This window comes from Odocoileus virginianus, chromosome 17 (assembly GCF_023699985.2).
Source record: "Odocoileus virginianus isolate 20LAN1187 ecotype Illinois chromosome 17, Ovbor_1.2, whole genome shotgun sequence".
Classification (NCBI taxonomy): domain Eukaryota; kingdom Metazoa; phylum Chordata; class Mammalia; order Artiodactyla; family Cervidae; genus Odocoileus; species Odocoileus virginianus.
Genome location: NC_069690.1, coordinates 53,520,109 through 53,540,793, shown reverse-complemented (window position 1 = coordinate 53,540,793; position 20,685 = coordinate 53,520,109). Strand labels below are relative to the sequence as shown.

The 20,685-nt window shown below is 59.6% G+C and overlaps 1 protein-coding gene across 2 annotated transcripts; it reads right to left on the bottom strand.

Annotated features, from left to right (window-relative positions):
• Nucleotides 1–87: 87 nt before the first annotated feature.
• On the bottom strand, nucleotides 88–20,286 carry HID1 (HID1 domain containing). 2 transcript variants are annotated; one of them, XM_020885787.2, is made up of 19 exons: nucleotides 20,098–20,286; nucleotides 14,477–14,626; nucleotides 13,635–13,805; nucleotides 12,928–13,044; nucleotides 12,294–12,400; nucleotides 11,716–11,832; nucleotides 9,373–9,595; nucleotides 9,157–9,213; nucleotides 7,879–8,019; nucleotides 7,654–7,744; nucleotides 7,286–7,437; nucleotides 7,108–7,186; nucleotides 5,643–5,807; nucleotides 3,201–3,428; nucleotides 2,844–2,950; nucleotides 2,211–2,291; nucleotides 1,532–1,623; nucleotides 1,246–1,404; nucleotides 88–1,017 (listed from the first exon to the last, which is right to left on the bottom strand). In XM_020885787.2, exons 1-19 carry the CDS (start codon nucleotides 20,161–20,163, stop codon nucleotides 954–956), a joined length of 2,367 nt encoding a protein of 788 aa, XP_020741446.2. In that variant the 5' UTR covers nucleotides 20,164–20,286; the 3' UTR covers nucleotides 88–953. The 2 variants fall into 2 exon arrangements, with proteins under 2 accessions (XP_020741446.2, XP_020741447.2); XM_020885788.2 differs by having other exon boundaries at nucleotides 12,928–13,041.
• Nucleotides 20,287–20,685: the final 399 nt, after the last annotated feature.

Here is a 20,685-nt window from a genome sequence, read left to right as displayed (position 1 = left end):
GACTCTGGCAGGTGGAGCCCCAGTGTCCATGAAAACAAGAGCCATGGACTGACCCCCTGCCTCCCCTCCAAGCACAAGGACGCAGGGTCTGGAGAGGGGGGTTTTATTATGTAAAGAGGCCGATTGTACAGAGCAAAGATTGTACTGACACAGGCGGGGTGAGGGAGACCCAGAGGCCAGAACCAGCAGGAGGGAGGGGTGGCCTCCCAGTCCCCGCTCCCCCGCAAACATCCAGGCGGTGGGAAAGGGGAGGGAGGGCTGAACAGTGGCTTCTCCCCCCCATCCCCTCACCCCCGATTCTGTGTAAGAGTCAGGCAGGCTACATCCCTTGACCCAGAAAATACAAAGGAGACCCTCAACCCCCTATTCCAAACCCTAACAAGCGGGAGGTCCTCCAGTCTGGCTCTTGGCATCCGTCTGCCCCCAGTCTCCTCCATGAGCATCTTGGCCACCCTTCTTCCCAGGGTCCTGACAGCGGGCAGGGCCTGGACCAGGTGGTTTCCCGGTAGGAGACTTGGAAAGGCTCTCCCCACCCTTGCAGGCACCTCCAGGAATGATGACCCAAGACTTCCTTGCGGGCAGCCCATTGGGGCACAGAGGCCTGGTGCCCTCCAGGATCTGGCAGCCCAAGAGCCAGGTGGGCACTGAGGGTCAGCTTAGAAATGGGTCCTGAAGGGCAGCCAGAGAGAGAGGGGAGCTCTGGGTGGGGGGCGGGGGGCTGCAGCCTTGGAAAGAGAAGGTTCCGTCAAGTCCAGCCTGCAGGCAGGGGGCAGGGTGGGTCCCCACCAATCCAGCCACAGGGGGCCTCTGGGACCTGCCGCCCAGGACTCAGCCACTTAAGCGCCCAGCCCTGATTGGAGTCATTTAAAGCTCAGAACAGGGGATTGGGGTCAGCACCGGGGACCCCGGGTCCCCGCCCTCCCCTGGCCCCTGCCCCTTGCAGGCTTCCATCTTCACACCCGCTGGATCTCAAACAGCTTCACGTCCGTGTCGTACCAGACAGGTGGGTCCACATTCCTGCCGAGAGAGTTGACGATCACCCGGGGGCCGGGCGGCCTCGAGGAAAAGCCTGGGGAGGAACTGGGCTGTCCTCCTCCCGCCCTGGCGTCCCCCACCGGCCCGGGCAGTGGGTGCCCACCCCCACCAGACAAGACCACCCTGGTGGACGGTCTTGACATCAACCCCCCTAGCTGAGGCCGACCCTCAGGAGGGACAGCAGGCCCCCAGCAGCCCCCAGGGGCCCACCTCAGGTAGATGACGCCCCACATGTAAGTGCGGAACCACATGGCCGTGCCCGAGTTGGCCTGGTACTTGCGGATGAGGATGGGGTGGGGCACAGGCAGCAGCCCCACCAGGGTGCCGTGCTGCAGGAACCGCAGGATCTCCGACTCGTCCGTCAGGCCCCTGCCAGGGAGACGGGGGTCTCCAGCGTGCCCACTCTGAAAGGCTCACCCATGCTCCCGGCCCTGGCCCCGCCCCAGCCTGGGCTGGCCCGCAGAGCCCGCCTGCCCAGCCACGCCCCCAGCCTCACTTGTCGATGCAGATCTTCTCCACCTGGGGAACCAGCACCTGCAGCAGCCTCATGATGGTTTGCAGCGGCAGCTTCGACTTCCAGGAGAGGACCTGGGGGACGGACCGGGGTTCCCCGGCTGGCAAAGCAGTCCCCCAGAGGCTCTGGCACAGACCTGACCCCTGACCTGGAACCATGGGCTCCCCAAGGCAGAAGGCATCTTGGCTCATCACAGCAAGGGCCTGGCAACCGGGCAGGGCCCGTGAATAGTGACTGCAATTCGTGGCAGGGGCTGCGGCCTCTCATGGAGCGTGTACCATACCCTGCCTTTGATCCTCACGACAGAGTGATGAGGCTGGGACATTTAGTATCCCCATGCAAATACAATTAGTGGTGAGGTCAGGAAACAAGTAAGAGAGTGAGCAAGTGATGCAAGGAAGGAAACTGGAAAGGGTGATTTATTGAGAAAGGGCTGTACCTTAACCCTGCTGGGGAACCAACCCTGGACAGTGTAGACAAGAGGAAGCAGCCAAGCCAGAGAGGCCAAGGTCACGAGACAGGACTGACCCTAAACCTGACCCCAGGCCAGTCCCTGGAACTGGACCCATTCCCATCCAAGCCTTTCCTGAGCCAGGAGCCCCCGTCAGCCCCCCCACACACACACACCATGTGCCATCTGCCCCACCTGCCCCACCCTCACCCACTCCGACGTCGGGTTCCACTGCCCACTGGCCGATGCGCTGGACAGTCGCCGCTGCTCCCGCCAAGCCTGGCTGGGCTCCTGGTCCCCAAGAAGGAACCAGAGTGAGGGGTGGCGGGCAAGGGTAAGGATGGGGGGTGGAGGGTAGGCCATCAGGCCCTTGAACAGCCCCTACCACAGCCTGGGACCCAGAGGGCAAGGAGGTCTCTGCCCTGGCCCATGCTGGGGGAAGAGGGCTCCCTCCCAAAGGAGGGGATGGCCCAGCCCAGTACCCTTTGCCCTGGGCCCCAGGCCCTGCCCGACCCAGCCCAGCCCGGTGACAGGTTTAGGGCCAGGGGCTGAGTGGGCAGACGGGGTAAAGGCCGGCCCAGCCTTGATAAGGCTGATGGATGAGGAGGCTGAAGGCCAAGGGCTTAAGCCCGTGACCAATAAATGAGGGAGGGGTCTGTGAAAGACACCCCCCACCCCCGTGGCAGAGAGTCAGCAGTGCCAACCCCAATGCCCTGAGCACCAGGTGCCCAGCCCTCTGCGGCAGGGGACCCCAGGGTGCCCCGGCCTGGCCCGCATTTCAGAGACCAAGGAGGAAGGGAAAATGCCCAGCCTCACCCCCCACTGCGAGTTCCCGGGGCCCACCTCCGTGGCCGGGCTGTCCTCCGCCGAGCTCTGCTGGGGCGCAGAGTCCAGGGACCGCAGGGTGCCATCCTCCGACACCTGGGACTTCTCCGTCAGCTTGTCAATGCCTGCGGCGGGGTGGGGGGCAGTGAGGACTCCTGCCCCAGCGCCCCTCCTCGAACGCCCCTGCACAGCCCCGCCCTGCGAGTCCCCAGCTTCCCTCCACTTTAGAGATGCTGTGTCTGACCCACCCCTGCCCCGTCCAGCACGGAGGTCCAGTCCCCCCCACCCAGCTAGCCCTCCCGGGCTCCCCCGAGACCTCCACCCCGACCCTTCCCGTCACTTTCCACAGCGCCCTGCCAGCCGTCAGCACCGGACCTGGGGTGGCCACCAGGCTGGCCTTGAGGGTGCCCGGCTCGGCGGGCGCGGCGGGGCGGGACCCCTCCATGGAGGCGCCCTCCTGTGAGCCCGCGCGGGACAAGGGCTCGGGCGGTCGGCGGCGCCGCTGCAGGGCCTTGTGGATGGCGGGCGGGTCGGTGGGCAGGTTGGCCAGCTGGTGGAAGACGCTGCGCTTCCGGATGATGGCATAGACCAGGTTGGAGTTGCCTATGGGCGGGGAGGGGGGGTCTCAGAGAGGCCCCCTCGCCATCCCCTCCACGGGAGCGGCTTCCTGGGAGCCAGGGGGAGCTTGGAGGACAAGAGGGGCGTCTACCCCAGGGGGAGGCGACAGTAAAGGCCACAGAAGAGAGGGCGAGTGGGCAGGGTTGGTGCTGGGGGCGGGCTGAGGCGACTCCAGGATGCCACCTGTCAGGGAAAGAGCTTCTGGGCTGAGCTCACCCCTGCCCCTCCCTGGTACCCGGGGGACCCTCTCGCCACCCAACATGAAGGGGCAACACCTGGCAAAGCCGGGTGGGCCCAGCATGTCAGGTCCCACTAAGCCAGCTGTTCAATATTTTGATGGTCCCCCAAACCAAGTCACCGGGAGGAAGGACCATACGGTGTGTGCCCACGCTGAACGCCCTCAACTCCAAGGGAGACAGGAATGCTTTCTGGGCCTTCAGTGCCACATCGTGCCCCCGCTCGCTGCCCCACCCCGGTCCCTGCCTCTCACCACCCTGCTCCACGTCCACGTCCACGTCACCCCATCAGCTTTCTGTAGACTGTGCCCCCTCCGTGATTTCCTACTGTCTCCACCCCATTCATCCCTGATGAGTTAGGGTTACTCACTCAGTCATGTTCGACTCTCATGTGACCCCATGGACTGTAGCCCACCAGGCTCCTCTGTCCATGGGATTCTCCAGGCAAGAATACTGGAGCGGGTAGCCATTCCCTTCTCCAGGGGATCTTCCTGACCCGGGATCGAACCCAGGTCTCCTGCACTGGCAGGTGAATTCTTTACCATCTGAGCCCCTGGGAAGCCCTTCATCCCTGATCGATTAGTGCAAATACTGCTTATTCTGGAAATAATAACAACTGCTAATATTTAAGTCACAGGCAAATGCTAAGTGCTTTCTTGGATTATTTCACCTAATCATCCCAACACCCTCTGAGATAGGGACTCTTGGTACTACTATTATGCTCATCTTACAGATGAAGAAACTGAGGCTCAGGGAGCCGGTGTGCACACACTCACACTCACAGCTAAGTGTTTGCTGCTGTCATTCAGTCGCCCAGTCTGTCTGACTCTCTGCGACCCCATGGACTGCAGCACGCCTGGCTTTCCTGTCCTTCACCAACTCCCAGAGCTTGCTCAAACTCACGTCCATTGAGTCGGTGATGCCATCCAACCATCTCATTCTCTGTCGCCCCCTTCTCCTCCTGCCTTCAATCTTTCCCAGCATCAGGGACAAGAGTAAGCAACTAAACAACAACAATCCTAAGCTATACAATAGGTCCTTGCTGCTTATCTATTTTATATTTAGTAGTGTGCATATGTTAACCCCAAATACATATAATTTTATTACAGAAAAATGGAGAAGGAAATAGCAACCCACTCCAGTATTCTTGCCTGGTGAATTCCATGGACAGAGAAGCCTGACAGGCTACAGTCCATGGGGTCACAAGAGTCAGATATGACTTGGCATATAAACCACCACATTATAGAAAAAAGGGTTGCATTCCAGTTATATATGTACATGTCTGCCTCCTCTAAACACTAGAGCTTTTCGAGGATGAGAATGTATCCGATTGATCTCCATCAGTCTAGCACTTAACATAATGTCTGATTACCAGACAGCGTCAAAAGTATATCCATTGCTGTTGTTGTTATTGTTCAGCTGCTAAGTTGTGTCCGACTCTTTGTCTTCCCATGGACTGCAGCACGCCAGGCTTCCTTGTCCTTCATCGTCTCCTGGAGTTTGCTCAAACTCATGTTCATTGAGTCATGATGCCATCCAACCATCTCATCCTCTGTCGCCCCCTTCTCCTGCCCTGAGAGCTAAGTGGCAAGGCCTTCACTGACAGCAGGCAGCCCAGCATCTCTGACGCCCAGCAGGCCCGTGACACCCTGAACTTCCCTCCCATCAGACTTAAGATGACCTGTTTGTCTGGGTGACCATCTGTTTAGAGTCCCACCTCTAAGCCTCCCTCCCCAGCTGTGAGCCTCACAGGGCAAGAGGCACTCTGCTTGGTTTCCCAACGAATCCCCTCACCAGGCCCAGGGCTTGGTATACAGCAGGCACTCAATAAATGCATGCAGGACAAACAAACTGGGGATCAGAGGGCTGTGTCCGCCTCAGATGGGAAGGAGTCCTCGCCAACTGCCCACCCCGGCTCCCCCGGTCCCCAAGGCCAGGCCAGGGGCTTGGGCCGGCACCTCACCATCAAACTGGTACTGGATGATGTTGTTGAAGACTTCCAGAAGGAAGAAGACCAGGTGGTGGTTCTGGGCAGCAGAGAAGAGGAACCAGGTGGTGGAGAAGGCCTCCAGCAGGTGCAGCAGCTTGTTGGCGGCCACCATGGACAGACTCTTGAGGTAGGGGGACACTACAGGGGAGGGGTCAGCTTACTTCCGGGGCCCTGCCAACCAGGCCTGCACACCCAGGGCCTGGGAGGGACACAGTGCTCCCGCTCCCACACCCTCCCTGCCCCCTGCCTGGGAAGTCCCCCCCAAAAGTCAGGAAGACCGAGCCCCAGAGGCCAAGGCCACACTGACCATGCCTCCCGCAGAGCCCCAGGGCTCCACCTGGGCCCCGCCCCTGTGGACAGCCGTGTTTACAAAGCCACTCACACACTCCATCTCCCCCACTCCTCCTCGAACCTGAGAGGGAGGCAGATACAGGAGACCATTCCCATTTAGGAGATGAGAAAACTGAGGTTCAGAGAGGTTCATAAACTTGCCCAGAATTGCCCAGTTATAAAGTGATGGGCAGGGATACAAACTCAGGATCTTTACATCTTTCTAGAATACCAAGCTGGGAATTCCCTGGTGGCCCAATCGTTGGACTCTGAGCTCCCACTGCAGGGGGCCTGGGTTCCATCCCTGGTTGGAGAACTAAGATCTTGCAAGCCATGCAGGACACCCAAAACAAAAATTAAAAAAAAAAAAAGTAAGTAGACTATCAAGCTGATATTCCATATATAATTATATACGGATTTTCTGCACAGACGGTGAAGGGGGAGTCAGAGACGCAAGGCTGCAGCTGGCTTGACATCACAGACTGATCTGTCATAGCCCGATCTTGCCTCGTGTCTTTCTCCCTCACCGGGGTGGGGCAGGGTCGGTGGCTGTCTTGTTCACAAATGCATTCTCAGGTAAGATCTGTGGGATGGAGCCAGTGATGGAAGGCCCAGTTTTGAGCCCTGGTTGAGGAAATAGGATGCCACAGGCTATGCAGTGCAGTCAAACAATTAAGAAAGAAGAAAGGGGGGAAATGAGAGAGAGAAAAGGAAGGAAGGAAGGAAATTGACCAGTAGGTACTTTGTTGTTGTTGTATTGTGTGGTCAGTTGTATCCAATTCCTTGCGACCCCGTGCACTGTAGCCCACCAGGCTCCTCTGTCCATGGGATTCTCCAGGCAAGAGTACTGGAGTGGCTTGCCATTCCCTTCTGCAGGGGATCTTCCCAACCCTGGGATTGAACCCGAGTCTCCTGCGTTTCCTGCATTGGCAGGTGGGCTCTTCACCTCTGCGCCACCCGGGAAGCCCCGTAGGCACTTAGCGGCCCTTATGTTAATATTTCTATTGGACCCAGCAGGTTTGAATCAGGGAGCCCGCGGCAGGTCAGCCTGTGGCCGGGCGCCCCCTGGTGGTGATAGTGGGAAAGGCGCGTCCTGGTCCACGCGTACCGTTGACCACGATGGTGAGCAGACAGTCGAAGAGCGGCTGCAGCCGCTGGTGCCCGCTGGTGATGATCTTGTGGAAAACCTACGCGGGGAGCAGGGGGTCAGCCACGGGGTCCCCGCCGCCTCCAGTCTCGGCCGAGGGCACGTCACCCCCAGACTTCCAGGTCCCCCCCTGACTTACCACGATGAGCAGGTCGGCGTGGGTGCCGGTGAAGACCGGGATGTCCATGGGCACGCGCACGGAGTAGGGCTTGTTCAGCCGCACCCCGAAGTTCCGCTCCCCGCTCAGAAGCAGCAGGATGAAGACGCCGATGTGCATCAGGCCCACCCGAGCTGCGGCACGGGGTGTGGGAGGGTCACCTCGCTAGGCGTGGCGGGGAGGAAGGGAGCCTGGGGCAGGGACCCATCTTGGGGGGCTGGTGGGGGGAGAAGCCCTTCCCGGGAGGTCAGGGCACAGGGCCCGAGCTGCTCGGGGGCAGGACAGACTGGCCGCAGCTGCCCCTCTGCGAGGAGCACCCCCCAGGGACCCCGAGCCCACTCCAGCCGTACACTGATCCGCTCGAGCATCGTTGAGGAAGTAGAGGATGGGAACCAGGATGTCCAGGACGTCACTGCTCTTCAGCACAAAGAAGAGGAATTTCTGGGGTGGAGGGGAGACGGGTGGGCGAGGTCAGGAGAGGGGCAGCTCTGCCCCGCCCCTCCCAGGAGTCTCCCTAGATGCCCTCTGCATCCCAGGGGCAGACCACGCCCCCCGCCCCACGTGGGCCGGCCCACCTTGTTGAAGTCGCAGAGCTTCCAGAATAGGACCAGCAACTCCTGATGGAACTGGATCTTCTTGGTCGAGTTGGGCAGGTAGGTCTGCAGCAGGGGGTTGGACAGCAGCCGGGCTATGCCCTTGAGGATGAACTGGAAGTCCTGCGTGGGGTAAGGGCAGGGGCCTGTCCAGTCCAGCTCCCTGCAGTCCCAGCTTCCTGGCCAGGCCCCCAACAAATGCCTCCTCTCCCCCCCAACTCCCACCCCACCCAGAACCTGATTCCCACCATCAGAGCCAGAGGGACCCAGGTTCCAGCGTCATCAACAGCTGTCCTGGGGGTAGCCCCTTGAAGCTGGGTCCAGGGCAGGTCTCGAGAGCTTACTCCACCACCAGGCCACAGGCTCCCCATCTACGCACGGGACTCCTGCCCACCGGGACTTCTTATGGACAGGTCCAGTCCTCCCGCCCCTTCCCAGCACCCTGTCACACATGAGGAACAGCCTATTCTAGAAGAGCTGTCCATCACTGAGCACCTACTGCCCGGACAGTGCTCTCAGCCAATCGTCACTACGAGGCAAGGATGCAGTTCCTGTCCCCACATCACAGCTGCAGAGGTTAGAGTCCGGGGGGCACAAGAACCTCCCCCAAGATCACAAGACACACGAACCCAGGTGTGACTGGCCTTTCTGTCCACTGTAATTCCCCTACCAAACCCACCATCAGAGCCACCTCCTCCCGCAAGTCTTCCCCGGCTACCCTCCCCCAGTTGAGGCCATCAGCCCTTTTCTGAGGCTCAAGACCCTTGTGGTCCAACCCCGAGTCCACCGGGACCGTGGTTCCTTCAGGTAGGGGTCAGGACTCTCCCTACCCCCAACCTTATCTGCATCCTCTCACCCCCTGCAAGGTCACAACCGTTGTGGGAAGTGGGCATCAAAAACCCACCGGAGGACTTCCCTGGTGGTACGGTGGATGGGAATCCACCTGCCAAAGCAGGGAACATAGGTTCGACCCCTGGCCTGGGAAGATGCCGAATGCCACGGAGCAACTAGGCCGGTTCACCACCACCACTGGGTCCGTGTGCTGCAACTACTGAAGCCAGCGAGCCTAGAGCCCCTACTCCGCAACAAGCAAAGCCACGGCAATGAGAAGCCCGTGCACCGCAACAAACAGTAGCCACTGCTCACCATAAGTAGAGAAAGCTCAACAACGGAGGCCCAGCGCAGTCAAAAAATTGATTACTTAAAAATTAAAAAGAAAGAAAGAAAAACCCGCCAGAGCAAGAGCATTGTTCAGCTCACCTCTTCTCGATGGATGCGGGACAGGTAGTTCACAAACAGGTTCTCGGGCCCTGGAGGCTGCGGAGGGTGGAACCGGGGCTCAGCAGGTGCCCTCACCCCGCCCCCACCCTACTCCAGGCCCGCTCTGACCCCAGACACCCCCACGAGGTGTCCACCGGGTATCCTCGCCCGGGCTGCTGGAGGCGGGGCCGGCGGCCCGCGCTCTCCCGTGCTCACGTCGGCATCGTCCATGGCGGTGCCCGTGGTGGTGCCGTCCACGGTGGGGCTGGCACTGGTGGCGCTGTCATGGTCCAAGGTGACGATGAGCACCTGGGCCGCTTCCTCCACCAGGGGCTCCCGGTAGTCGGAGAAGAGCAGGTGGTTGTAGGGGATCCCGTAGCCCACAGGGTCATAGGCACACACGGTGTTCAGGAGCGAGGTGAACAGGGGCAGGGCATGTCTGTGCCGGAGAGGGGGCGGGGCTTCAGGGACTCCGCCCACTGTCCACTCGCTGCCGCTGCCGCGGCCGGGTGGACGGGTAGGCCAGGACGACCCCTCATCCCCAAGTGTCTCAGGGCCAGGCTGTGGCCTGGGGGGCCAGGGAGCAGCCCCAGGAGCTCATCCCCTTCCGTTCTGGCAAAGACCACTCCCCCCTCCTTGCCTGTATCTGGGACCCCGGCAGGGATGGTTGGGGGCCAGAAGGAATTCATTACCAAGACAGGGATGGCCAGTCCTGAGGGGCTCTTTGCAGAATATCATGTCCACACCCCTTAGATTTTCACCCCCAGGGGTTGAAGCCTATTGTGGTTTATTTAAAATTTTTTTAAAATATATATATTTTTGTGACTGCTCCACACGCTACAGCTGGGATCTTAATTCCCCAACCAGGGATGAACCTTTACCCCCCTGCACTGGAAGTGCAGAGTCTTAACCACTGGACTTCCTGGGAAGTCCCTAAAAATACTTTACTTTTTTAGAGCAGTTTTAGGTTCATAGTAAAACTGAGGGGAAGGCAGAGATTTCCCATAGATTCCCTACCTCGACACATACACAGTCTCCACCACCATCCACATCCCCCACCATCCACATCCCCCCCACATTTGTTACAACTGATGAGCCTACATCAACACATCACTGTCACCCAAAGTCCACAGTTCACATCAGGGCTCATTTCTTTCTTTTTTTTTGGCTGCAAGTGGAATCTTACTTCCACCAGGGCTCGAACTTGCACGCACACACACACACACACACACACACACACAAACACACACACCCCGCAGTGGAGGTGCAAAGTCCTAACCTCCGGACCACTGGAGAATTCTCCAGAGTTCACTCTCGACGCTGTATAATCTACGGGCTTGGATAAATGTATAAAGGACATGCCTCTGAAGTTTCTGCAGGGCAGGTACCCTCCCCTCTGGGCCTCGGAGAAGCGTTGGAGGCCCACAGGGAAGGCGGGAAGCAAAGCATGTGCCCCATTCCCCAGCTCCCAGGCCACAGAAGGCTTCCATTCAGAGATTTGTGAGGTGTCAGAGGTCAAGCTCCTCACCTTACAGATGAGGAAACTGAACCCAGGGAGGTTCATCAAGTGGCAAAGGTGGCCGTTTGCCTGATAAGGCTGGGGAGGAAGAAAACCCTGACCAGCTTTTAACTGTACCTGGTGGGGGGAGTCACCTGGATTCTCTCTACTTCTGGGGGTTTTGCAGGGGGTGAGGTTGGGCGGAAGGGCTGCAAAACCTGAAGATGCGGCGTGTCATGTGGGAGTCAGTTTGGAAGAGGGTGAACCACGACACAGGGACACTAACCCCATGTTGCCAGTACAGCCCCGGGCACAATCAGAGCTGCCCAGTTGGAGCATTCATACCTGCTGTAAGTATGCAGTCCTGCCATGTGACACCTCCATGAACTCATATGCTCCCCAGAGCCCTTAAGTGCCCCCACGTGGGCCAGGCTTCCCCATTCTTCGGAGTATTCCTCACACCCCCACCCACCCACCATTTAAACAGCACCGTCCAGAAAATTCCCTGGCTAGAACTTGGCCACTGGTTCAATCAGCCCTGGGTTCAATCCCTGGTCAGGGAGCTAAGATCCTGCAAGGCCACACAGCACGGCCAAAATTAAATAAACTGTCCAATACAAGCTACATGTAGCTACGGACAGCTTAACATGTGGCTGGTCCAAAGTGAGATGTGCTGTAAATGTAAAACTACACACCAGATGAAAAGTGAATGTAAAACATTTCAATAACTTTGTTTAGTGATTACACCTCAAATACTGATGTTTCAGATATATTGGGTTAAAAGAAATACATAATTAAAATTAACTTCACCTGTTCCTTTTTAACTTTTTACATACTAGAAATGTTTAAACAACACATGTGGACGGAGCTCTAGATGGAGGACCCAGGGCCCCCAACAGGGGCCGCGCTGGTGTTAAGGTGCAGCTGTTGTTATAGGTCATCACCAGCAGGGAGCAGCGTGCCTCCTCAAATAAGACACATTCACCAGCAAATGGCCTCAGCGCAGTGCTGCCTGCAAGCAGGAGGTGGGGAAACCGAAAGGCAAGCCAGGGGCCCCTCACCTGTTTTCTGTGGAACAAAAAAACTGCACCCACGGATTGATGCTGCTGCTGTCCGGAGCTGGGGGCAGGTACATGGCCTCGGAGAAGCAAGTGAGCAGCAGTTTCAGCAGCTCCATCCTTGGACAGAGAGGACAGGAGAGGCTCTCCTGAGGTTCCCAGTTCCTCTAGAGGAGAGCACGTCCCACCTCCCCCCCGCCCCAGCTCTTGTTCAGGTTCATGAAAAGTGACTCCATTTTATCCCTATGAGGCTGAAGCTGGGTCACGAGCAGGCAGGGTCTTCTCTGTTACTGTTTAGTCCCTAAATCTTGTCTGACTCTTTGCGATCCCCTGGACTGTAGCCGGCCAGGCTCCTGTGTCCACGGGATTCTCCAGGCAAGAATACTGCAGTGGGTTGCCATGCCCTTCTCCAGGGGATCTTCCAGACTCAGGGATCAAACCCGGGTATCCTGCATGGCAGGTGGATTCTTTACCACTGAGCCACCAGGGAAGCCAAGGGTCTCCTTGGAAGACCCCCACACATGGCTCCCTCCCTGAGCTGTGCAGAGGCCAGGCTTGGGGTCCAGCCCGAACAAGCTCACCGATTCATGTCGTGGATGTAGTTGGGCTGGGGAGAGTGAGCAAAGCCCACGCCAGCCTCCCAGATGTATTCACAGCTGTCCAGGGAGTGAATGTCCTCTGCCGAGTCCTGGGGACAGGGTCAAAGAGAGATCAGCCCCCCCACTCTCCTTGGGGAGCAAAGAGCCTCATACTCTCCTAAAGACAGACCCTCAAAGCACCCCAGGTTCTAGGAAAGCTCATTTTCCTTCAGTCTGGTGTTTGCTCAGTCCGGTGTGGACAGGAAGAGAGACAGGGAGTGAGCAGAGTGGAATTGGGGGCCCCTGATGGTGTGTGGGCATGCAGGGTGGACAACCCCCGAGGTCCGTCCACTGCCTTCGGGAAGTGAGGGGCCAGGCCTCCAGTGCGCCAGCCCCACCCCACCGCAGCCCAGGCCAAGACAATGGGTGCTTGTGCCCTGCCTCCCGGATACAGAGGGCAGGGCCCGCACCAGCTGGCTCCCCGCCAGCCGTGCCAGCCGCCACCCCCTCCTGGGACCACGCGTGCCAGGCAGCCTGGCCGCCCCGGGGCAGTCCCTGCCCCAGGCAACTTCAACCGGCCGCAGTCCGGGGCCCGAGCCCTCCTGGGCCGGGGCTGGGGGTGCTGGTGGGCTCTCACCACAGTGCTCCGCCGGTGGCTCTGCACGGTGAAGTCCGGGCAGAAGAGCAGGTCCGCGACGGCCAGGAGCAGGGACTCGGCCAGCGGCCGGGCGCTCTCGTCATCGTCCTCTGCCTGCTTGGGACACGGCCCCCAGAGGCCCCTCAGTCGTGGCTGGCCGAGGAGAGGCGGCCCCAGGACTTGGGGAGCAGGTGGAGGACAGGGTCGGCCCAGGCAGGCACCCACGGCGGAGGGAGAGAGGAAGCGGGGGGAGAAGGAACAGGCAGTGGACCCCTAATCACCCCAAACCTCCCAAGGCAGAAGGGGGACAGCGGGGAGCAGGGCTGGGAGCATTCAGGAGGCCTCCCCAGTGACTGGGAGGGGCCGGGTGAGCCCCCTAAACTCGAGAACCTCAGCCCTGCTGAGAATTACTGGGCCCGTCCACCCAACACCACACACCCCCAGTTGCCTGGACAGAACCCCAGGGAGGGAGTGGGGTGAGTGGTGGGAGGGCCCAGCTGCCCTGCCCCCACCTCTGCCCAGCTGCAGGGGCAGGGACCCCCACGGGGGAGAAACCCAGGACTCAAGGGGAGCTGACCCCCCTCCCCCGGCCCTTCCCAAACCCCAGAAGAGGTTTAGAGGAAGGCGACTGGCCCTACAGCTTTCTTCCCCTGTCCCCGCTGCCCCACCTCCCCCCGCCTCCCAAAGTCCCGGCCAGGCCCACAGACCCCTCCTCGCCCAGCCCCGGGCACTGTGGACCAGAAGAAGCCCCTCCAGTCGGGGTCCTCGAAGATGTAGGGCAGCACGCGGGTGAGCAGGCGGCTGCAGTTCAGCACAATCTGCCTCTCCTTCTCCGAGTGGCAGCCGCTCTCGGCTCCCTGCACCAGCTTCTCGACTGCCTGCAAGGGTGGGCAGAGAGGCGGGCGGCAGGGGGCATGAGGCCCTGGCACCTGGGGTCAGGCTGGGCACCCCGGGCTTCAGGGGGAGCGTGGCCAACCTGCAGGGCCCCCTCTCCAGACAGGGTCAGCCAACGCTGGGGGGACAGGGCATGAGCCAGGGAGCAGCCTGGAGCATCTGGGAGTGGGGCCCAGCCCACCACTCGCCGGCTGAGACCTTGCTAAGTGACCAGCCTCAGTTTCCTCATCTGTAAAATGGCAACACTGACAGCACCCCAAGAACTGTAGCCCACCAGGCTCCTCTGTCCGTGGGACTTCCCAGCAAGAATACTGGAGTGGGTTGCCATTTCCTTCTCCAGGGGATCTTCCTGACCCAGAAGATCAAACTGCATTGTCTCCTGCATTGGCAGACGGATTCTTTACCACTGAGCCCCCAGGGAAGCCCAGCAACCGCACAAGGTGGGCTAGCTGAGGGGGCCTGTGGCGAGTGTCGCCAGCACGTCCCCCAGAGCCCAGCCCGGGAGAGAGGGGGTGAAGCCTCGGGGCCACCTTGACTGGGGGGCTGTCCTGGGTGCCGGCCCCATTGGACCACAGGGCTGGGCCAGCTCCAGCCTCCCTGGGACTGTGGGGAATGGCTCGGGTGGGGGTGACCGCGAGGGGCCGGGCCCCCTCACCTTGTAGCACAGAGTGGCCAGGTTGGAGGGTGACTCCTCTCGAACCGCCCGGATCTCCGCTGCCGGCACCAGTGCAAAGACATCCTGCACCGAGGTGGCAGTGTCCGCCCAGAACTGGTCCCAGAAGGCGTCATCGGTGGCTTCCACGGGCTGTGGGGGGACCGAGTGCCCAGAGTCGCACGATCTCTTGCCAGCAGGCCCACAGTGTGCCCAATTCTGTGACCAAGGGAGCCCCGGAAAGGGAAGCCCCCTCCTCCACTCCTGCTGGTGCCCAGGAGTCTTCCCCCATGGAGACATCCTTCAGTGGCCATGAGCCCTGCTTGGCACAGGCAGGCTGGGGACACTTGACACAGACGGTCAGGGATCGGCTGGCACTGAGTTCAGTAGGCAGAGATCAACCCAGTCCCTGAGACCTGTGACCCCCAGGAACTCACCACCCCCCTTTGGTAAATCCTCCCCAGCTGGGGGCCTCCCCAGGCCACACCCCTAAGTCTGCCCAGGGGCCAGAGCCAGGCTGTGCCCCTCCCCCCGGGAAGAAGCCAAGGGGACATGTGCCCACTGCCAGTCACGCAGGCTGTCCCCTCAACCCCAGCCTCCACCCACACCCGGGACACCCAACTAGCGCCGAATCGAGTCACCCCACGACTCTCCAACCACTTCCGCTCTTCTCGGTACCCAGTACTGGCGCTGCCGCTCAGGCCACTCTTGCCAGGGCCCCCCCTTCCAAATCTACCCCCTCAATCCTGCCTCCACACTGCCCCCAACCAGCATTCAAAGCACAGCACCGAAGGCATTGCTCCCTCAACAAAGACACTTAGGGCTCCCCACTGCCGGCCGAGTCCAGACCTCGGCCGGACAGTCAGCCAAGATCACACCTAAACACACTTACAAGCACACACCTGGGCACACAGACACACACACGGACACACAACAAACACACGCGTGCACGTGCATGCGTGCACAGGCACACCTGTATTCACGATCCCAGCAACACAGCCCTGCCGTATTTTCTGGTTGCCTTTGCACAGAACCATCCCCTCTTCCCCACAAGCCCACCCCACCCAACACTGTCCAAAGTCCTACCAGACCTACTGAGGCAACATGCCTTCAGGACACTCATGCCTTTTAAGTCGTTTGGGTAGCCAAATGAAACCTGATTTGAATCATGAACTCTAGAAGTCTCTCCTAAGGAAATGATCTGAGATATGGAGGTATGAGAATGTTTACTAAAGAGTTGATAACAGTGAAAAGTTGGTATCAACCTAAATAGCCAACAATTGGGGAATGCTTAAAAAGTTGCTGCTGCTGCTCCTAAGTCACTTCGGTCATATCTGACTCTTTGCAACCGTATGGACTGTAACCCACCAGGCTCCTCTGTCCATGGAATTCTCCAAGCAAGAATACTGGAGTGTGCTACCATGTCCTCCTCAGGGAATTACCTGGCAATCTAGTGGTTAGGACTCTGTACTTCCACTACAGGGGGAATGGGGTCAATCTTTGGTCAGAGAACTAAGATCCTGCATACCACTCAGCCAAAAAAATAATTAAGACATAGTCAAACAATGCAATGTTATGCAGCCATCAGAATCATGTCTTCAAAGAATACAAATGAATGGAAAATGCTCGTCGTATATGAAAAAGAGAAGATATAAAACTAACTATAGGATGATCATGATTTTTTGTAAAATTATAGAGGAATAAAAGCCTAGAAGAAAATAACGAAGTGGCAATAGACATTATCTTGCGGGGTGGCTTTTTTGTTTGTTTATATTTTTCCTGTACATGCACATATAGCTATTTTTTTCTTTTGAATGGTCATCTGTTTGAGGGTCAACCAAGGTCCTCTTACCCTTCCGAATAGCACTTCCTGCAAGAGACCTTTCCAGGCTGCTCCAATCAAATTAGACTTTTGCCTTCTCTGAAAGAGCCGATAAAGGGCTGCTGCTGCTAAGTCGCTTCAAGGGCTACTCTACCACAAATCAGCACATACGCATCACTCTTATTATCAGGAAACAATGTGAATCTTACTTAAAAAACAATAATTCTGTTGGGATTCCCTGGAGACCTAGTGGTTAAAACTCGGCACTTCCAATGCAGGGGGTACAGGTTTGATCCCTGGTCAGGGAACTAAAACCCCACGTGCTGTGAGGTGAAGCCAAATAAAAAAATACTTTAAAATAAAAATTCTGTTCTCTAAAGACACTTCTTCCAAGAAGTCTCCCAGTTTGTACCAGTGGGCTCGATCCCACCTTGGACGCCTGCTCCCCACCCGCCACAGTCACTCATCACGGGCCTGACTCCACACTTGCCTGGAGGCCCTATGCCTCCACCAGCCCTTCTCCCGGGACCGTGCACTTGAGGCATATGGCAGACACTTGGGCGGTATTTGTCCAGCTAAAGGCTGTAATCAGTCCCAGAGACTCCCTTCAGCCCCTCCACTGGGCAGAGCTGAGCACGAGGCTGGGAACAAGCCTCGCCAGGGTCCAGTCCACCCCAGCCCACTCCCCAGCAAGGCCGCCCGCCGAGGCAGAGGGCAGCCAGTGGCCACGGCCTTCAGGGCTGGCCTGGCACCAGGACACCCTGGGTCCCAGAACTGGTAGAGCAAGTTAGCTGGGGGAGAGGAACAAAGACCAAAGCTGCGCCCTGGGGCTGCAGCGGGCTGGTCCTCAGGCCCTCCAACCCTCTCTGGGGTCCAGGGGAAGCACGCCCCAGTGTGGGTGGCCGGGTGGAAGTGGGGAAGGAGCCTCCTGGAAAACATGCAGAGCCCCCAATCTACGAGCACCTCTGGGAAGCCATTTTTCCCCTCCTCCCATGTAGCCACGACCCCCTTAAAGGGGCAGAAACTCATCAAGTGCACTTGACCTCTGACCTAGTTCATCAGGCAAGTGTCACCTGGGGACTGAATTAAGAATGAGGAGAGAGTCTTAGCAGGGAACTTGAGAGGCCCCAGGGCAGCCCAGCTCTGAAGCAGAGGGAAGTCCCAGCTCTGGGAGCTGGCCTTGAACTTCAGGACTAATGATTTCACCTCCCCCATCCCCAACTGGGACCTCTTCTCCGGGTCCCAGCTGTGGCTCTGGATCCTTCAGTTTGGTGGCCGTTACCATACCAGGAGAGGCTAGCTTGATGCTATAGGTACTGGCCAGGTTCGCTGGAACTTCTGAGTGTGGGGGAAACATAGCTTAGCTCCTGCCTCAGTTATTCCAGCCCCACCCAACATAAAGAAGCTTCTAAAATCCAAGCTAGTTTCTTTAAAAAGAGTATTTTTGGTGGAGGTGGGCAGGCCCATGCTGCCAGGGGCATAGGGTCTGAGCTACCCTGGAGGGAAACCAGATATTCTTAGCGCAGCTTTGCCGGGACCTGCTCAGGCCCACCAGCCTGGAGGACCAGCTGCATCTGTTGAACCTCTCTGCGGGGGAGAAGGGAAGGACCAGCAGTGGTCTAGCTTGCCAAGGGTGACCTGTACTGAAGGATTGTGTCACCACGGCATTTGCACACTCATAGGTGTGCACACGTGTGAACATGGACCCACCAGATATCCTCTGGCCTACAACAGAGGAATCTCCAAAAGGAAAGGATCTAGGAGAGGGTCCCAGATCCAGGAATATGCTCCTCGAGGGCTCCACCCACACCGAGAAAGGCTTGGGAAACACAGTCAAAGCTTCTGGCTTCAGGACCAGGGTCGGGCCTATCCCAAGGCAGGAAGAAAACAGGATACAGCACAGGAAGGCTGGGAAAGCCAACCAGCTTTGGCCCAGGCCACAGGGAAGAGGTGCTAGGTTGGTTTGTCTGCAAAACCCTGTGATCACAGAGGCCCTGGGACAAGAGGACACCCTGGGGACAACTGGCCTGAATCTCCTTGGGGACACGGAGTGGCAAGGTCTGGAACGACCATCTGGGGTTTGGCCCTGACTCCCAAGCTGTCTGAGCCAAGTCACTGTAAAAGGTCCGAGGCTTCAGGCCCTGAGGGTCTCTCCCTCCAGGCAACCCAGGTCCCCTCCCACCTGCAGGGCCCCTGGGCTCTCCCAAGACAGACTCAGGCTGGTCTCTGGCTCCAGCCCTGTCCCAAGTCAGCTCACTGTCCCCATCTGGGAAACGAGACAGCAGCTCCTCCGTCCATCCTGTCATAAGGCCACAGCCAGGGGAGGATGGAGGCCCAGTGTAATTTGGGGAGGGGGCCCATGCCTGTAGGAATCCTTTGGGACCCAGCTGAGCTGGTCCTACTGGCGGGGCAGAGACCCCAGCTGCCAAGGCTACAGCCCGCAGGACAAGGTGTTTCCCTCCCCGGGCAGATAAACACGGAGGCCTCCCTCCCCTCCTCTCCCTGCGGCCCCCCACCAAGACACGGGCCCACCTGCCACCCTCAGATCTAGAAGCCCCACACCAAGAAAGCCAAACGCCGGAAACAGCCAGGAGCCTTGGGGGACAGGAGCGATTAGCAAGGCCTGGTTTCTATCAAATGCCTCTCAGCTGGGACTGGACCCTACAGAGGTCCTGGGTGTGTGCCGGGCTCCTGACCTTTATCCTGTGGGAACCAGGTGTGGGACTACAGGTCTGGCCCCTAGAGCTGCGACCAGCTGGCTGTGGGGGAAATGGCTCCCTTGAACCTATTCTACTTGCCGGGACCATGAGAGAGCCCAGGGGGGTGCAAGTAGAAGGAAATTCCCCGCTGGCAGCAGGTCCTGACTCCCTCGAAAGTGGGGGACCTGGGGAGGCAGAGATGGGCATCTCTTTGGCCAGAGCGGCCTGGCTCAAGGAGTGAGAAGAGAGGGGTGGGCAGGGAGATAGCCTTGCTTGGGCCAGCCCTTGTGCTGCGGGCAAGGAGTTGGCCTCGGTGCCACTTGTGGGCTCAGGGGGGTACCCCCAGGCCCCACAGCACGTAGTCCAGGGGCAGCCTGGACGGTTCTTAGCCCTGCCCCAGAAAACAGGGGGTGCTGGCAAACACAGCCACCTCTGCAGCAGGGCCTGGAAAGGGGAGCCCCTGGAGCAGTGGTCCCCAGCTGGGAATCTGGACTCTATGGGCCTGGGAACAGCTCCCCTTGCCAGGCTGCAGAGCTGCCCACCACTCTGCGTGTTCTCATCAAGACCTAGGCCTTCTCTGACCCTGGGCATCGACCCGGCCCAGCGAGGCCGCCACCGCGCACCAGCTGTTTCCCCGATCCGGGAGGGCAACCGCCGGCTTTGTTTGCATTGAGTCAACCGGGTCTGTGGCTCCCGGATCGCCGGCACCGAGGGGCAGGGAGGAGAAAAGGAGGTGTTTGGGTGGGTGGGGGTGGGGAGAGGCTGGAGATTGCGGAGCTGGAGGGGCGATGAGGGGGCCGACAGCGGAGCGGACAGCGGCGACGCCGGCCTGGGGAGTAGGCACACGTCAGCCTAAGGTGGCAGCAGCAGCTGCGGGAAATAGGGATGTTCCCGGGAGAGAAGGCTGGGGGTGGGGGACTAGGGGAGGGAGCCCTGGGGTACAGGCCCAGGGGTCTCGCTCCGGCCCCGGCGTCACCCTCCCGGCCAGCTGGTCCCCCCAGTCCCCGGCTAGCCAAGTTCTTGCAGGCGCTCCCCGCCCCCCGCCAGCCCTGCCCAGCCCCCAGCTCGGCAGGTGGGTGGGGAGGCCCGGGCCCCGGGCGCACCTGCGTCTTGGTGGTGAGCTGGATCACCGCCTTTCGGAAGTTCAGCTTGGAGTCGGCCGACCCCATTTCGTTGGAGCCCGTTCCGGCCTGGCCCCGGCCCCGACTCCCGCCCGGGCCCCGGCTCGATCTCCAGCTCCAGCTCCAGCCCCGCGGCCCCCGCGGCTCTCGCAGGAACCGAGCCGCGCGCCCCGCCCGCCGGCCCGGCGTCGGCCCCACCCCCTGGGCCCCGCCCCGCCGGGCCCCGCCCCCCGCACCTGCCGCTCGGGAGCCGCGTTCCCGGCGCGGGCCGGGGGTTTAGCCCGCGGATACACCCCCAGCCCCTTCTCAGCTGGACCAGGTGCCTTCTGCGTGGAAGCGTTATCCCCGCTCGGTCTCTCCCATTTACAGCCAGCGCCCCCGCGCCGGGGCCCGCAACCCTCCCAGCCTCCGTCCCCTGCCCCCCATCCTCAGCCTCGGTCCCCACGCCATCACTAGGCCCACAGTTTCAAAGCCGGTCCTCTCCAGCATCTTTCTTGTCCATCTCCCGGCATTCTGGGCATCCGCTCGTTTGGTTCCCCTTTTTCCTGACCTGTCTCATCGGGCTCCGAG